At 45.6% G+C, this 15571-nt stretch overlaps 1 protein-coding gene across 1 annotated transcript in view; it reads left to right on the top strand.

The window, feature by feature from the left end:
* Positions 1 to 15571, top strand: part of otofa (otoferlin a) — a 103398-nt gene that overhangs the window by 63159 nt on the left and 24668 nt on the right. Inside the window, exons 15-26 of the mRNA XM_061242002.1 lie at positions 116 to 339; positions 3162 to 3270; positions 3656 to 3845; positions 4528 to 4648; positions 6152 to 6252; positions 6792 to 6882; positions 7208 to 7324; positions 8150 to 8302; positions 10433 to 10622; positions 11021 to 11145; positions 11619 to 11753; positions 15245 to 15406. Coding sequence (XP_061097986.1) covers positions 116 to 339; positions 3162 to 3270; positions 3656 to 3845; positions 4528 to 4648; positions 6152 to 6252; positions 6792 to 6882; positions 7208 to 7324; positions 8150 to 8302; positions 10433 to 10622; positions 11021 to 11145; positions 11619 to 11753; positions 15245 to 15406 — 1718 coding nt within the window. The remainder of the gene's footprint in view (positions 1 to 115; positions 340 to 3161; positions 3271 to 3655; positions 3846 to 4527; positions 4649 to 6151; positions 6253 to 6791; positions 6883 to 7207; positions 7325 to 8149; positions 8303 to 10432; positions 10623 to 11020; positions 11146 to 11618; positions 11754 to 15244; positions 15407 to 15571) is intronic.

Below are 15571 nucleotides of genomic sequence, written 5' to 3'. Positions count from 1 at the left end.
TCTTATGTTTTCTTATGTTGTGTTGCGTTATCCCATGTTATGTTATGTTATGAACACATGGCCTTGAAAGGCGTGATAAAGTCTCATTGGTCCATAATTTCGGCCTCCGTCTTAGGCTTCCTCCCCACGATGGGCCCGGCCTGGGTGAACATGTACGGCTCCACGCGGAACTACACGCTGATGGACGAGCACCAGGACCTGAACGAGGGCCTGGGGGAGGGCGTGTCCTTCCGCGCGCGGCTGCTCATCGGCGTCGCCGTGGAGATCCTGGACATCGCCGCCGCCGAGATCGTCAGCTCCACCGAGGTGCAGGTGGAGGGCGTGTCCAACGTCTCCGAGGTAACGCCCCGCCATTCAGGGCGCGGCCCTACACCAGTTTCTTGGGTCTGAATCGTTTGCCTCTATTAAGGGCGAAAAACAAAAACCAGCACACCCTGCGGCTCTCCAGGACCAGGGTTGCCGACCCCTGGCCTAGACCAAATCCTAAGCCGAAACCTATTCTCCAAGGATCAAGTTTCCCTAGTGGACCCTGAAAGTACAGTAATGTTCTCTTTGGGTACAAATTGAGTATGTTTTCCAAGCAACGAAGGTACAAATGCATTGTATATTGCTGCCTAGTACCATATAGATACCTTTTTAGCCACTTTTTGTTCAATGTGCAGGAGGGGTGCCGTGGCAGTTGAAGGGAAAAAAAAAAGAAAACAGCAAATGATTAGTCTGGGTTTCGCAGACATTAATAAACGATCACAGACATTGATGAACTTAATCGTTTAGGACTCGCTTCAAGTCTGGTGGCTAATATGTGTGGAAGAGCAAGCTACAGGAATGTTTTCAATTATAGATATGAGTATCTCACATTTCAGTAATTTTGACATTTTAATAATTTTGCAAGCAGCACCCTGGTGTACAGCGGATATCAGACTCAAATTCCTTCCTGCAGGTGAAGGCCAGTTTCAGCACCGTCTACAGTGTCTCTGGCTGGGCTATCTGCACTCATAACCACGTTATTAAAACTAATACATTCCTTTAGTTTGCAGATTAGTGGTCATCGTCTTTACATTTGCAAAAACGAAATAGCATTAAAAAAAAGGGGGGCCTGATCTTTGGAACCACTGGTCGGGAGAAAGACTGAGAGGCCATGGATATACATTTTAACAGATTCTTTTTTAACACAAAAGGGGGCAGACCGTCTCGTATTTACTTGATTGAATCCCTGCAGCATTGCCGGGTAAATACTGTGTCATTAAGCAGCCCCTTTGGGCTCCCAGCATGGTGACTCAATGGCTCAGCGGGGAGGGCATGCAGTGTGAAAACAAGGCCTCGGTGTTTACCGTCTCCCTGCCGTCGTGGGAGGCTCGTTAGAGCTCGGGTTTCCTCAGGAAAATTGTCCACGCCGGAGGATAAAAGCAGCCCTGCTGGTCTCTGTTCGTCGGTGGAGAAAGCCTCGGCTTTAATTATTAATGTCCGGATCTTTCTGCCGGTGGCGGGTGCTGTGATCGACGCAGCGGCTGAACTCTGTCAGACGGAGAGTGTCTGACAGACGGGGTTCTGACAGTAGAGGACAGTTGTGTCTGTCAGATGGGGTTCTGGTTGTGACAGCAGATTAAAGGGGTGTCTGTCAGATGGGGTTCTGGTTCTGACAGTAGGGGAGAGGGGTGTCTGTCAGATGGGGTTCTGACTGCAGAGGAGAGGGGTGTCTGTCAGATGGGGTTCTGGTTCTGACAGTAGGGCAGAGGGGTGTCTGTCATACGGGGTTCTGACAGTAAAGAGATAGGGGTTGGTAGGCAGAGTGAAGTTCCACTGCTGGTTCCTAAACTTAAAAATGCCTGAGGGGAGGGGAGGGGGGAGGTGGGGTCGCTGAGAGAGGGATGAAAATGGGAGAGACTTGTTTATTTCTCTCTTGCCAAGTTGGTTCTTGGCCTCATTCTTTCACCGGGGAGAGTGAGCACACCTTTAACACCTGGCCTGATTTGCCAATGCCAGCCAGGTGTGAGTGTGTGTGTGTGTGTGTGTGTGTGTGTGCGTGCGTGCGTGCGTGTGTGTGCTCATCCAACGGCACAGTGCCACTTTAAATCTCTGGCTTTAAACATTAGGAAACACTCCAGGGGTCCCCTGCGAGTCTTTATAATCGTGTGAAAGAATAATCCTGTGCTGTACATTGGGGGGGGAATTAATGCTAGTTTTAAAACTGTCAGAAATCGACTGTAACTTTAATGCTTTCCAACTTTCCACGGAAGTTTTTCAAATAATAGGTCGGCCCTAGGCTCAGATATTTTTCCCAGCAAAGCAGGGTGACAAATTCAATCATAAATATGAGTTGGTACAGCGCTACTTTGTTATTTTGTGTTCTGTAAGGGGTAGGTAAAGCTCAGGTGGCTGGAAGATTAAAAAGTTAAAATTTACCGAGTAGAAGACACGCTGCATGAATTTGTGTATTCTAATTCTTCGGCCATTTTGAAATCGTCTATTCGTGTCATGGCTGCGCTGACTTGCTGTGATTAACGATGTCTCTTCGGAGAGTGACAAGTAAAGGAGAGTACTAAGCTCATTTAATAGCCCAGATTTTGCCAGCACTCTTCCTTTTTTTAAAAAAGAAATTCATACATATTGCAGCCGCTGTAAATGATTAAAGACGAAGCCTGCCTTTTCAAATCCCAGACAGCAACAGACGGAATCTTTCAGAAGCCGCTGCAAGTTTGGCAGCTAATGCATGTCGAGGAGCAGGCTACAGCAATTTTTTCAATTATAGACGTATCTCACTTTTCAATAATTCTGACATTTTAATAATTTTGCAAATGGATAAGGAATTGAAATTCCTCCCCACGGGCGAAGGCCAGTTTTTCAGCACAGTCCACAGTGCGTGGGACAGGGCTCTCTTCAGCAATAACCACGTTATTAACAGTCGTAAATTCTTTAAATCTTCATCTTCTTTGCATTTGTCTATGTTGGCACATACAGCCAGCGTCAGGTTAGTCTGGGAAAAGTTATCTGTGTTCATTTCCAGCTGCAGGCCTGACAGGCAGAGGAAGAGCTGTTCTCAGAGTTAAGCTTCAGGCCCATGTTGGCTCAGCTGCTTTGTGTATTGTCCTGTCGTAACATGTGTGTGTGTTTTTGTGTGTGTGTGTGTGTGTGTGTGTGTGTGTGTGTGTCCCGTTCTGCAGTCAGCCACCGGGAAAGTCGAGGAGTTCTTCCTGTTTGGGGCGTTTCTGGAAGCCACTATGATTGACAGGAAGATTGGAGACAAACCGATCAACTTTGAGGTTACAATAGGTGGGCAAATTTTAAACTGTGCGTGTAAAGGTATGGTTATAATAGGATAGATGTCGATAAGCTACAGCAAAAGTGTTAACTTGAAGTTAATGTACATTTGCACAGATGTATGTTTTAAGGTTAAACTAGGTAGTTATTGAAAGATAACTATCTTGATCATGCAGGCTGTTTCAATGCAATGCAATTGCAATGCAACTTGCTTCATTATATTTGAATTTAACAGAAGTGCCTTGATGTGAAAGTTGCATAAGGAGGCAGATTTTAATTTTTTTAACTGATTACATACTTAAATTGATTACTTTTATCGTTCTGTGGAAGCTCGCATTTATAAGTCTACAACCCATGTCTTTGGTTGCATTTATTGTAATCTCCCCTACATCTTCAGGCAACTACGGTAACCAGATTGACGGGGTGAGCAAGCCGGCCTCGACCAAAAAGAAGAAGAAAGACGGAGGAGAGAGTGAGGAAGAGGAGTCTGAGCTGATCCAGAACTCCAGCGAGGAAGAGGCCGATGATGATGGAGACCTGATGTCCGTCTCCTCCACCCCGCCCATGAAGCCCGTCATCACAGACAGGTGCGACCCAGAACCGGCCAAGAACCAGACCCTGAGCTAGAGCTGATCCTAAACCTGACCTAGACTCTTAACTGAGTTAGAACTGATCCGAAATATCCAGCCCCATATCCGACAGAACCGGTCCAGAATGAGACACTAATATGAGCCAGAACTGATCCTAAACCGGACCAAGAATAGACCAAGGACTATTGAATAATCCAGGTCCAGAAAGTGAAAGTCCTCCCCCAAGTATTTGTGTTCCAACCAACCTGGATTTGCTGATTAGCACAATTCTTCAGCCGGGACATTGAACTAATTAGTCAAGTTTGTGGGTGGGAGAAGCACATGGCAGGACTGTTTATTTCTGACCCCAAGACTTTCCACCTTTCGGGGCTGAACAAGAACTGGCTCACAACCAAATTAAGTAAACAGCCAGTGGGTGATCCTTACATGAACTAGAAAGATTATTAAAGGCGTAAAACACCCCAGTTTACTACTACCTCTTACTGATGTTGCAAAAGGAGGAGCATCTTGGGCCTAAAGACCATGCAAGGAAACCCAACAGATGGGTATCAACACAATGCAGCATCAGCCACTCTGTCCAGCTGAGCTAAATCCCAGCCGTTTGCTCCCTGGCTGTTCACCAAACTTCCCCTCTCGTAATTTTTCACTGATCACTGTACTTTCCTTGCTTTTCCCCCAGGAATTACTTCCACCTGCCGTACTTTGAGAAGAAGCCGTGTATCTACATCAAGAGCTGGTGGCAGGACCAGCGGAGGCGGCTGTACAACGCCAACATCATGGACAAGATGGCCGACAAGCTGGTCAGCCCCGATCCTCATCGCGGTTCTCAATCAATAAATCAATCCATTTTTATTTGTATAGCGCTTTTAACAAAGGGCCTTTGTCACAAAGCAGCTTCACAGAGAAACCGCTCCCCAGGAGTATGCCAAGGGCAACAGTGGCAAAGAAAAACTCCCTGACTAACAGGAAGAAGCCTTGAGCAGAACCTGACTCAGTAGGGGAAGCCATCTGCCACCGGTTGACACCAGTTGGTTGAAAGAATGGTTTTAAATACAAATAGATTGAATAAAAGTTCATAAATGTCCAATTAAAAAGTTGAAGCAGAGATGAGATAGAGGGGTGGCACTGGTGTTCTCCTGACAGCGTCCTCTTACCTGTAACATTGTGCCTCATCACTATTACAGAATAATACTCAAGTCCGACTGAGTCAGATACTATATCATAAAATACCTGAACCTTTCAGACACCAGTAAAACGCCTGCAGATTATTTCTGACAATTTTCAAAAAACTACTATTTTCACCAATAATCAGAATGAACATTTCTTCATGATTTCGTTATTGGAAGTTTTTTTTGTCAGTAGCACGTATCATTGACAATTTCGAGGTGTCTTCAAGAGTGGTTTTTTGAATTTCACTAGCATCTAAAGGGTTAAAGGTTTCCTAATATGTAGCTGACTAAGATATGAATGTGACTGAACTGTAGCAGATTTATGTGGTCTGGTGGAGTGGGAAGTTTAATTTAATGAATTTAAATTAAGGTGGACATCTGATTTATTGACTTATTGGTGCCAACCTACAATCCCCATTGCTACAGCAGACAGCCGTCTAAAGCCCAGTCTCCACCAAACGGCCAAGATGAGATGAGACAAGACTAGATTATTCAGAAACAGATTAGGCTGCCATATTTATCCATATAGAAATGTATTTGTAAAACATATGATACACAGATTAATATATGGGCCTCCCTGCACTTTTTAATCTGTATGCAATTGGAAGGGGCGCACACACCTTTTTTGATAAACAAAGCGCAAGGTAAGCGTTCCGTTGTCCTTATAAAGGGTTTCCTTCAGGTGCTGCTAATCCTACAATTAAAGGTTCCAGCGATAGACTCGTTTGCTTCCACACGGCCCACCTTGTTGCTGGAACAAACCTAAGTGCTCAGAACAGTTCAGCTCATTAGAGCTAGCCAGAACAGAGGTTCACTGATATCAATGAGCCTTAAAAAAACAGCCTGTTCTTGGTAAAGGTCATGAGAGGAGCTGGAGAATGGGCATGTAAAACTGGATAGGGATTGTTTTTGGTACTTATGTTTTTGGTCTTCTTATGGATATTACAAACTGAACTAAAAACACTGGAGATGTGCACAATATGGCGTGCACCTTTGCTCTTTAAAGAAAAGAACGCACACAAGGAAAAGTGAAACACCGAGCACACGCCACTAGGGGCAGCAGTGAGAGGGCTGGGGGTGTAATGACCGTGTGAGTGGTGCGCTGCACTCCTGAACACCGTCGTGTCCTTACAGGAGGAGGGCCTGAACGACGTTCAGGAGGTCATAAAGACGGAGAAGGCCTTCCCTGAACGCAGGCTGCGAGGAGTCCTGGAGGAGCTCAGCATCGGCTGCAGGTGAGCACAGGTGCCTTCTGGGATAGAACCGCAGGAACATATCATTGTTTTTCCTGTTCTAGTTAAAGTTTTTTTTCATAATCATTTGAATCAGAGTAAGCTTTTTGGAATCTTATCTTCCTCAAAATTCTATGTCAGTGTTCTAGAACTAGACAACTACCAGTAGCAGTTGTGTTACATCAGCATTAGAATGTTCAGTTTGTTTACCTTCTCGATATACCTCAAATATTTGTGATCCTTTCAGCGTGAATTGTATGTCATCCATTTTGCGCATTTTAAGCAGTCAAGGTCAACTGCTACCTTGTTCGTGGGAATTATACCTGCAAGATGACGTACTAATGCTGCACTCTGTTGTTATAATTATGTTTTACCATCTCAGCTGTCAGACTGCGGGGGGGTGGATTGCTTCTCTGTGGGGCTTTTTGATTCTGTATCATCTCTGGTTCATAACACCTCAAAGCTGAATCCTCACTTCACAGCACCTGTCTTTGAACAACACGTTTTGCAGAATGAGCCCATTTTTTGTTTTTGCATTTCAGTCGATTTGTGACCCTGGCTAACAAAGACCAGAACCAGGCGGGCAGAACCAAGTTGGACCGGGAGCGGCTGAAATCCTGCATGAGAGATGTGGTGAGACACCGGCACCGAGCATGGCACACCATTACCATGGCAATATTGTTACTATAACAATATACTGATTCAGTCACACTGTTACCATTGTAATACACCTATTTACAATCACGCTGTTACCATAGTAACACACCTATTCACAATCAGTCTGTTATAATGATAATATACCAATCCACAACATTCCGTTTCTGTAATATTACACCTATCTACAATCACACTTGGCCTGATGATGCACCTATTCACAATCACACTGTTATCATAATATACTGTACCTCTTCACAATTGCACGGTATGGACTCTTAACGTTTCTCTGTCCTGTCTGCAGGAGAATATGGGTCAGCAGGCCAAGATAATCCGCTCTCAGGTGAAGAGGAACACAGTGCGGGACAAACTCAAACTCGTGCACAACTTCCTGCACAAGCTCCGCTTCCTGGCAGACGAGGTAGAACTGTCTCAACACACTATCCGTTCAGAAAATAAATCTACTGAAATATACTGAAATACATTTTTATTGCTGAACATAAAGTAGTTCAGAGGAAGCGTCAAACCGACACTCGCTAGGATTATATGTTTGAGTGAAAAGTTACCTGTGTGGTTATTTTGTTCTGAATATGCCCTTATGGAAACTAGGCTAGAAAAGAAATGGCAATATTTAATAATATGAGAGTATTTATGAAAGAATCTGATAATACTGATAATATGTGCAATATTGAAATGCATTTCTGTGGAATATATGAAATATATTAAATACATTTTATATACATTATATTTTTCTGATCCCTCGCCTTTCTCTTCACTTATGTTCCTCTTTTTCAAATTATTTTCCTTTTGAGTGTGAAATTGGATCCAAGGCTTCCATCAGAATCTTAATTCTCCTTCCTGTGTTACTATGTTAATAGCTCCAAAATGGATCTTGCTGGACCTTAATTTTTAATTTAATGCTTGGATCTGCATTTCAGCCATGATTCACATCCTTTTCCTCCAGGACGTGTGGTCATGATATTGATTTAATAGCTTTGTAACTGTGGTGCTTGAAGTGTCTGAAGGTGGCTCAGTCATCTGTAAGTGACTGATAGAGTTTCTGTCCTACAAAGCACCTGATTTCACTAATTAGCATATTATCTGAACCACGCAAGTAAAATAATTAGTGAAATCGGGTGGTGTAGAGCAACGGTTGAGGCAAACGCCTGCAGACACTGCGGCCCGCGGGACGTGGAGTTGAGCAGCGCTACCCTAAAGAAAGTAAGAGCACGTGTTTCCTGTGCAGCCCCAGCACAGCATCCCGGACGTGTTCGTCTGGATGATGAGCAACAGCAAGCGCGTGGCCTACGCCCGCGTCCCGTCCAAGGACATCCTGTACTCCATCGTGGACGAGGAGAGCGGGAAGGACTGCGGGAAGGTCAAGGCCGTGTTCCTCAGGGTGCGTTCAACTGCCATTACCGCCATTACCACCATCACCACCATCACTGCCATCACCACCATCACCACCGTTACCGCCATTACCACCATTACTGCCATCACCACCATCATCACCATTACTGCCATAACCACCATCACCACCGTTACCGCCATTACCGCTGTAGGGTTGGATTAAAAACCTACAGGAAGGTAGATCTCCAGGAACTAGGGCAGCCCTAGTGTAGACAACATTACATTACATTACATTACTGGCATTTGGCAGACGCTCCTATCCAGAGCGACGTACAACAAAGTGCATACCCATAACCAGGGATAAGTTCACTGAAAGACCCTAGAGGGAAGTACAATTTCAACTGCTAGCTGCACAACAAAGATAAGGACGAGGGCCCTTTTTTTTTTTTTTTTTTGAGAACAAAGAAACAAACAAACAGAGCAAAAGTGACCAAAGTTGACTATCCAAACACTGCTTACCTAGCCAACTAAAAATACCGATACACAAACAAGTCACAGAGACAACAATTAAGGTTCACAGGGAGGTAGGGAGGGATGGGGAGAGGTGCTGCTTGAAGAGGTGTGTCTTCAGCTCGCGCTTGAAGGTGGGGAGAGATTCTACAGTTCTGACCTCAACGGGGAGTTCGTTCCACCACCGTGGAGCCAGAACAGACAGTAGTCGTGAGCGTGATGTGGAGGTTCGGAGAGGGGGAGGTGCCAAGCGGCCTGTGGAGGCTGAACGAAGACAAATAAAAGCAATTTCATTTGAAAGTTTTGTAGTAAATACTAAGAACGGAAGTTGATTGAATCCAGACCGAACACTGGCAAAGCTTCTTCTTCTGTGGTACTAGGGTCAGAATCTTGCTTTTCATCTGTATGGACCAAAGGTGCCACTTAACACGCCTGGAGCATATTATCTGCCATTCAAAAGAAATGAATTAATAAGTCTGGCCCATGTCTTTCACCAGGGAGGGGCATTCACATGGGATACTGTACAGGACAAGCAAGCAAGAGTGCGGCTGACAGAGTACCTGTCTATGAATAAGTTATTTTCCACCAGGACCGCCTCGATTGGATTTCAAACTCTGCTGTGCTCTGTGACCTGAAATTGATTTACCTTCACCGGTCTCCTCCAAACTTTTGAAGCCTGACAGAGTGTGCAGATTGCACTGGGAGGAGGTGTACGCATATATGTGCATATATTATTAGGGTACACGGTATGGAAATTATGTGGCAGATGTGAATTTGGCTGGCCGACACTCCCCTGTTTTACATCACGGCAAAATGACAAACTGCAAGTGAGCTCCCACATTCAGGGAAGTAGTAGATCGTCAGTTTATTTTTTTAAATCTAACAAATATTATTTTTATAGCAACATATTTCTTCCTCTACTGTTATATGGGCCAAATATTATCATGCATGATAATATTTATTTCTAGGGATGTGATAATATGACTGCATTGTGGAGTCGGGAGACCTTCTCAGAACCAAAACCCTGATGTTTGTCGCGACATTGAGAAGCCAGTCAAAGCTATCTACCATTGCATCTCACTGGCCAGCAGAAGATAGGCCTCCACTATAGCCAGGCTACTCCTGACATTTCTCACCACTGTCAGAGTTTATTTTTTTACTTCACTTGCTATTCTGGAGGTTGAGGTCTGGTGTTTGTCTTTCCGTCGCTCTGTAAAGTGTCTTTGTGACAGTCTTCTGTTCAAAAGCGCTATACAAATAAAACTGAATTGAATTGAGTTGAAAACCAGGAGCACCGTGACCGGATTTTGAAAACTTGCAGCCCACGGTGACCTGAAAATGATTAACCTCAACGTGACACATTTAACAGCCAGACAAACTGTGCGGTGATTGTCTCCGTGTGTTTGGTATTTCATTTTGGCCACACCGCGGTTTGCTCCCCACATTAGCTCGGGAGGTAAGAGCAGTCCTCTGGCAGTCAGAAGGTTCGATCCCCACCCTGGGTGTATTGAAGCGTCCCTGAGCAAGACACCTAACCCCTAATTGCTCCCGACAAGCTGATTGGTACCTTGCATGGCAGCCTAACGCTGTTGGTGTGTGAGTGAATGGGTGAATGAGAAGCATCATATGTAAATGTATTTTTACCAGTTTGGGGTGTTTTTTTCGGCAGCTCCCCGGGAAGAAAGGCTTCGGGCCGGCGGGCTGGACGGTGCAGGCCAAGATGGAGATGTACCTGTGGCTCGGGCTCAACAAGCAACGCAAGGACTTCCTGAGCGGCCTTCCCAACGGCTTCGAGGAGGTGAAGGCCACCAAAGGCCCCGGCCTGCAGTCCGTGCCCCCCATCAGCCTCGTCTACAACAGTGAGTGGAGCCTCCATTCTCCGTTTCAACCGCTTCCTGCCGGTTTCAGCCGGCTCCTTCTGGTGACGGCCTGTAGCATCACGGTTAAGGTACTAGACCTGCCAGGTTGGTGGTTGAAGCCCAGCTGTAGCTACAGTAACGTCTGCACAGCTGTTGGACCCTAAACCCCACATTGCTCCTGGGGGGTAGGGGGTTGTCCCCTGCTTAGTCTAATCAACTGTGGGTCACTTTGGATAAAATAATCAGCTAATTAACTGGGTGATTGTAGTATTGGTTTCTCCTCTTCTCACTAAATCGCAAGGAGATCCAGAGGTGCAAGAGCATCATATTGCAGGGACACTGAGATCAGTAACGTCATGTTACATCTGTAACGTGTGCCATGTCTCCTGCACCTGTAGTGAAGCAGGTGTTCCAGCTCCGGGCGCATATGTACCAGGCGCGCAGCCTGTTCGCGGCCGACAGCAGCGGCCTCTCAGACCCCTTCGCCCGCGTCTTCTTCTCCACCCACAGCCAGGTCACAGAGGTACGACTCGTAACCACCTACACCCCCCCTCCCGACCCCCGACCCCTGACCCCTGACCCTAACACTCGCTCACACCTGACCCTAACACTCGCTCACAAGCTCCAGCCACAGCCAGGTCACAGAGGTATGACTCGCAACCACCTACACCCCCCCCACTCCTCCCGACCCCTGACCCCCGACCCCTGACCCCTAACCCTGACTAACAAGCTCCACTCACAGCCAGGTCACAGAGGTATGACTAGTAACCACCTACACTCCCCCTCTCCCGAACCCTGACCCCTGACCCTAACCTGAAAGGGTATTCCTTTCATTTTGCTTGATGTTTGATTGTGTTGTATTTCCCCCCTCCTTTCTTTCTCTACCCTTTTTCGGGGTGTGTCTGTCACTACCCCACACCCTCCCCCGCCCCGGGTTTGTCTGTCTGTACCCCCCACCTCCCCCACCTTCGGGGGGTGTCTGTCTCTACTCCCCAGGTGCTGAACGAGACCCTGTGCCCCACCTGGGACCAGCTCCTGGTGTTCGATAACGTGGAGCTCTACGGCGAGGCCGGCGAGCTTCGGGACGACCCCCCCATCATCGTGGTGGAGATCTACGACCAGGACACTGTGGTGAGCAGCCTTCCTCCCTCAACCCTTACTCCCACGATCTGCTCCTGAACAGGGGGCCAGAACATAAACACGGGCATACGTCTCCACAGACGCTATAAATGCTACTATAAATGCTTTTATTGTCAAATAAATGCAACATTATTTTTCCCCTCCTACTCCACCCTTAATCCTCTTCATCCTGGTAGTAGTAGTATCTTTATTAATGTTGTTATTCTTATTACCAGTGGTAATAACCATGTTATTACATCTTATTAACATAATACAATATAAATAATATATACATAATGATAATAATAATCATGCAGAATGCATTTCCTCTTGACTATACATACATATACACTATTCATATTATTGGACAGGTAAATAATATTGATACATGCATAATTATATTTATTTGATGCCTCAGGCTAAAATATATACAATATACAGACTTTCTACAGATACATACAGTATGTACATACATATGTGTATGCATGACTGTATATCGACTTCCATCAGCAAGAAAAGCTAGAGGTCCCACTCATTTCAGATGCTGCTGCAGATTTTCTAAGCATTACTTTAACCCCATTAGACAGACCCCCCCAGTGTGAAAACCCGATATCTCAACGACCAGCAATTTGGTGCGATAGCTTGAAAATGTTGAACACCCATTTTCACTGATCTGTTTTCTCCGGGCTCATTAAGTTGTTTTAATACGTTTGCATTCTCAATGCATTCTCAAAGGGGAAGTCGCAAATTGCCTGTTACGTTTTTTTTTTTATGGAGAAGCTTTTCATGTTTCGTTTAATCATTCTAAATTGTCAAGAGAGTAGATGTTTGCAGATATTTTCAAAGTTCTTTTTTAAAATGAGGAGATCGTGAATGCATTCATTAGTTCAATTTGGTTATAAAACTGTTTCATTATGTAATCCAGTGACAAATTGGAAATCATTACTGCGTATTTTAATCAAGTGAAGGGATGCTATACTACATCTTGAAGGGTTACAAAGCAACCAATTAAGAGACAGGTGACCTATCTCTTATTGAGGTGTTCATTTCACGAACCACAGACAATGCAAACTGTGTGAACTCTATAATGAAAACCATGAACCGTGTCACAATTTGTGTAAATGTATCGCATTTGCCTGATCTGTGAATCTGTTCCTGTTTGAACTCTCCCTAAATGTGGATGTCGATGGGCTAAGTAGAGTGTGGATTGTGAACGCTAGCTGTAGCCTACCCTGTTCTCCTGCACGCTGTGTGTGTGTTGAGTGTGTCATGCAGTTCTGAGGCATACAAGCGCTGGATTATTCTGGAAAGGGCTCACTCACATTAACAATGCTGGCCGCCATTTTCTAAACCTATCCCACAATTCCCCGGTTCTGTAAACACAAACTTGGGTATAAGAATTAATTGTGGATGCGGTGTGTATATAAAACTTTTTGCATATATACAACTTATGTTCTGCCACCAGAAAAGTGAACAGTTGTCAGTAAATCAATCAGCTAAATTGGGCACAATTCTCCAGTTATTAATGGTCACAGGCAAAGATTTAATGCTCTCGTTTTTACCAACATTTTTCTACAACACTAGCATTCATGTTTAATGAGCTCTGATTGGTTTGTCGCCCACCTGCCAATCACTTGAGTCAGTTTGCGCCAACGGCCAACTCCCAAACCTCGTTAATCCAGCAAAACAGCCTCATTAGTGGCTTAAAAAAAAATAGAAATTACTTCACCGTCAGTGTGATGCAGAGCGAAGCAATTGAGTTCCCTAATGTCGGAGATTCCGTGGAAAACCCAAGTCCCCCCGCACGGGTGAAGCTTCATTACCCAGCGCTCCTGTCGCCGTGGGCGATGAGCCCGTGATTGACAGGTCCTCCTCGTTCGCCCCCCCCCCCCCCCCCCCCCCCCCCCGAGCCGAGGCAAGAGGGGGAGTCGGGAGTTCCTAGCTTCAGCTCCTAAGAGCGGCGTAATCGGACTAATGCGGCCGGCTGGGATTCGCGACGATGTGACGTGACGTTAGCAAACCAATTACGGACGGCACTTAGGAGTGATTGCTGTGTATGTGGTGGCTTACTTTTTTCAAATGTTCTAAGTCGGTGTTCCGTCCCGTTTGATTGGCAGTTGCGATTGTTGCCTCGGCAGTAGGGTGCTCTGTTCAGAACAGTTCTGGTCTTGCACCAGAAAGGGTTCGAATCACAGAGTATAGAGAAAATATGGACCAAGTGCCTGTTATGTCACCCTCCGACTATCAATTACATTACATTACATTAATGGCATTTGGCAGACGCTCTTATCCAGAGCGACATACAGTTGATTAGACTAAGCAGGAGATAATCCTCCCCTGGAGCAATGCAGGGTTAAGGGCCTTGCTCAAGGGCTCAACGGCTGTGCGGATCTTATTGTGGCTACACCGGGGATCGAACCACCAACCTTGTGGGTCCCAGTCATGTAACTTAACCACTACGCTACAGGCCTATCCGTGGGCTTGTGAAACATTTTGAAACCGCTGAGCTCAAATTTACTGGCAAGTCTTTATTCTGTTAATACCTTGTGTATGTTGACCACAATTGTCTCATTGACTGTACATTGAAAACATGGACGACCTATTCTGGAGCCAACCGCAGTGGCATTGTGAGCACCCTCTCTCAGCACGACCGGTTTTGGCCGTTTGGTTCAAACCAGTGACTCAGGGGAAGACTAGCTTCTCTCCAATTCCCAGCATATCCCACTTGCATTCCCTCAGTTGCTTGGTGTTGGGTTGATGTGGTTGGTTGATGTGGTTGGTAGATGCCAAGGTGCATGACTGCTAGATCGTCAGACGCACTGCTCCAGAAGCTCGTGAGCGTTTGTGTGAACCATCACAGAGCTTCTGTTTTTAGCTTCATTTTAGATTACATTTCAACAGATTATATGTTATACATTATATGACTGTATAAAAACCTGATTTTTAATTTCCGGGCCTCCCATGTACAGCCTTTATAGATTTATCTACTTTATGATGCATGCACATTTGTCCATTCTTCAATGAAGACCATGTATTATTAGAATTATTATAATAGTATTATTATAAAACAACAAACAGGTTGTGCTAGGGTTTTATGTTCATTTCACGCAAAGCCTTTCTGATGCTCAGTAATCTGTATTTTGGAACAATCTTAACACATATTACAAAGGGAGTGGGCAGCTCAACCATATCTAAAAAAGTAATGACATCGTCACCTCTAACTGCACGGCTCAATTCTCATTTCAACATCCCTTCAATTTCATTAACGCCACTGCCATATTTAAGACTAAGGCACAGTACACACTGTCAGCAGTCTTTCAGCTGACCACCACAGCGCACACCGTACTCCTCACCAAATACTTCTCCCTTCCTCCTGTTGTTTGTGTGTGTGTTTTTATTGGTTTGTTGGTCTGAAATGTGTCAAACCTTCTTTAACTTTCTCACCATTTCACTCCGACTGACTGGCTGACTGAGAACTGGAGCTCTTCTTCTGTGGTTTTTAGGGCAAGGCGGAGTACATTGGGAGGACCTTCGCCAAGCCCATCACCAAGATGTCGGACGAGCACTACGGGCCCCCCCGCTTCCCCCCGCAGCTGGAGTACTACCAGATCTACCGCGGGAACTGCACGGCCGGGGACCTGCTGGCGGCCTTCGAACTGCTGCAGGTGAGCCGCAGGGCATCATGGGACGCGCAGAGGATCATGGGACATGTAGTGCTGTGTGTTGCATAGGAAAATACCCTCGAACTGCTGCAGGTGAGCCGCAGGGCATCATGGGACACGCAGAGGATCATGGGACATGTAGTGCTGTGTGTTGCATAGGAAAATACA

This window comes from Conger conger, chromosome 5 (genome assembly GCF_963514075.1).
Source record: "Conger conger chromosome 5, fConCon1.1, whole genome shotgun sequence".
NCBI lineage: Eukaryota > Metazoa > Chordata > Actinopteri > Anguilliformes > Congridae > Conger > Conger conger.
This window is presented reverse-complemented; position numbering and strand designations above follow the sequence as displayed.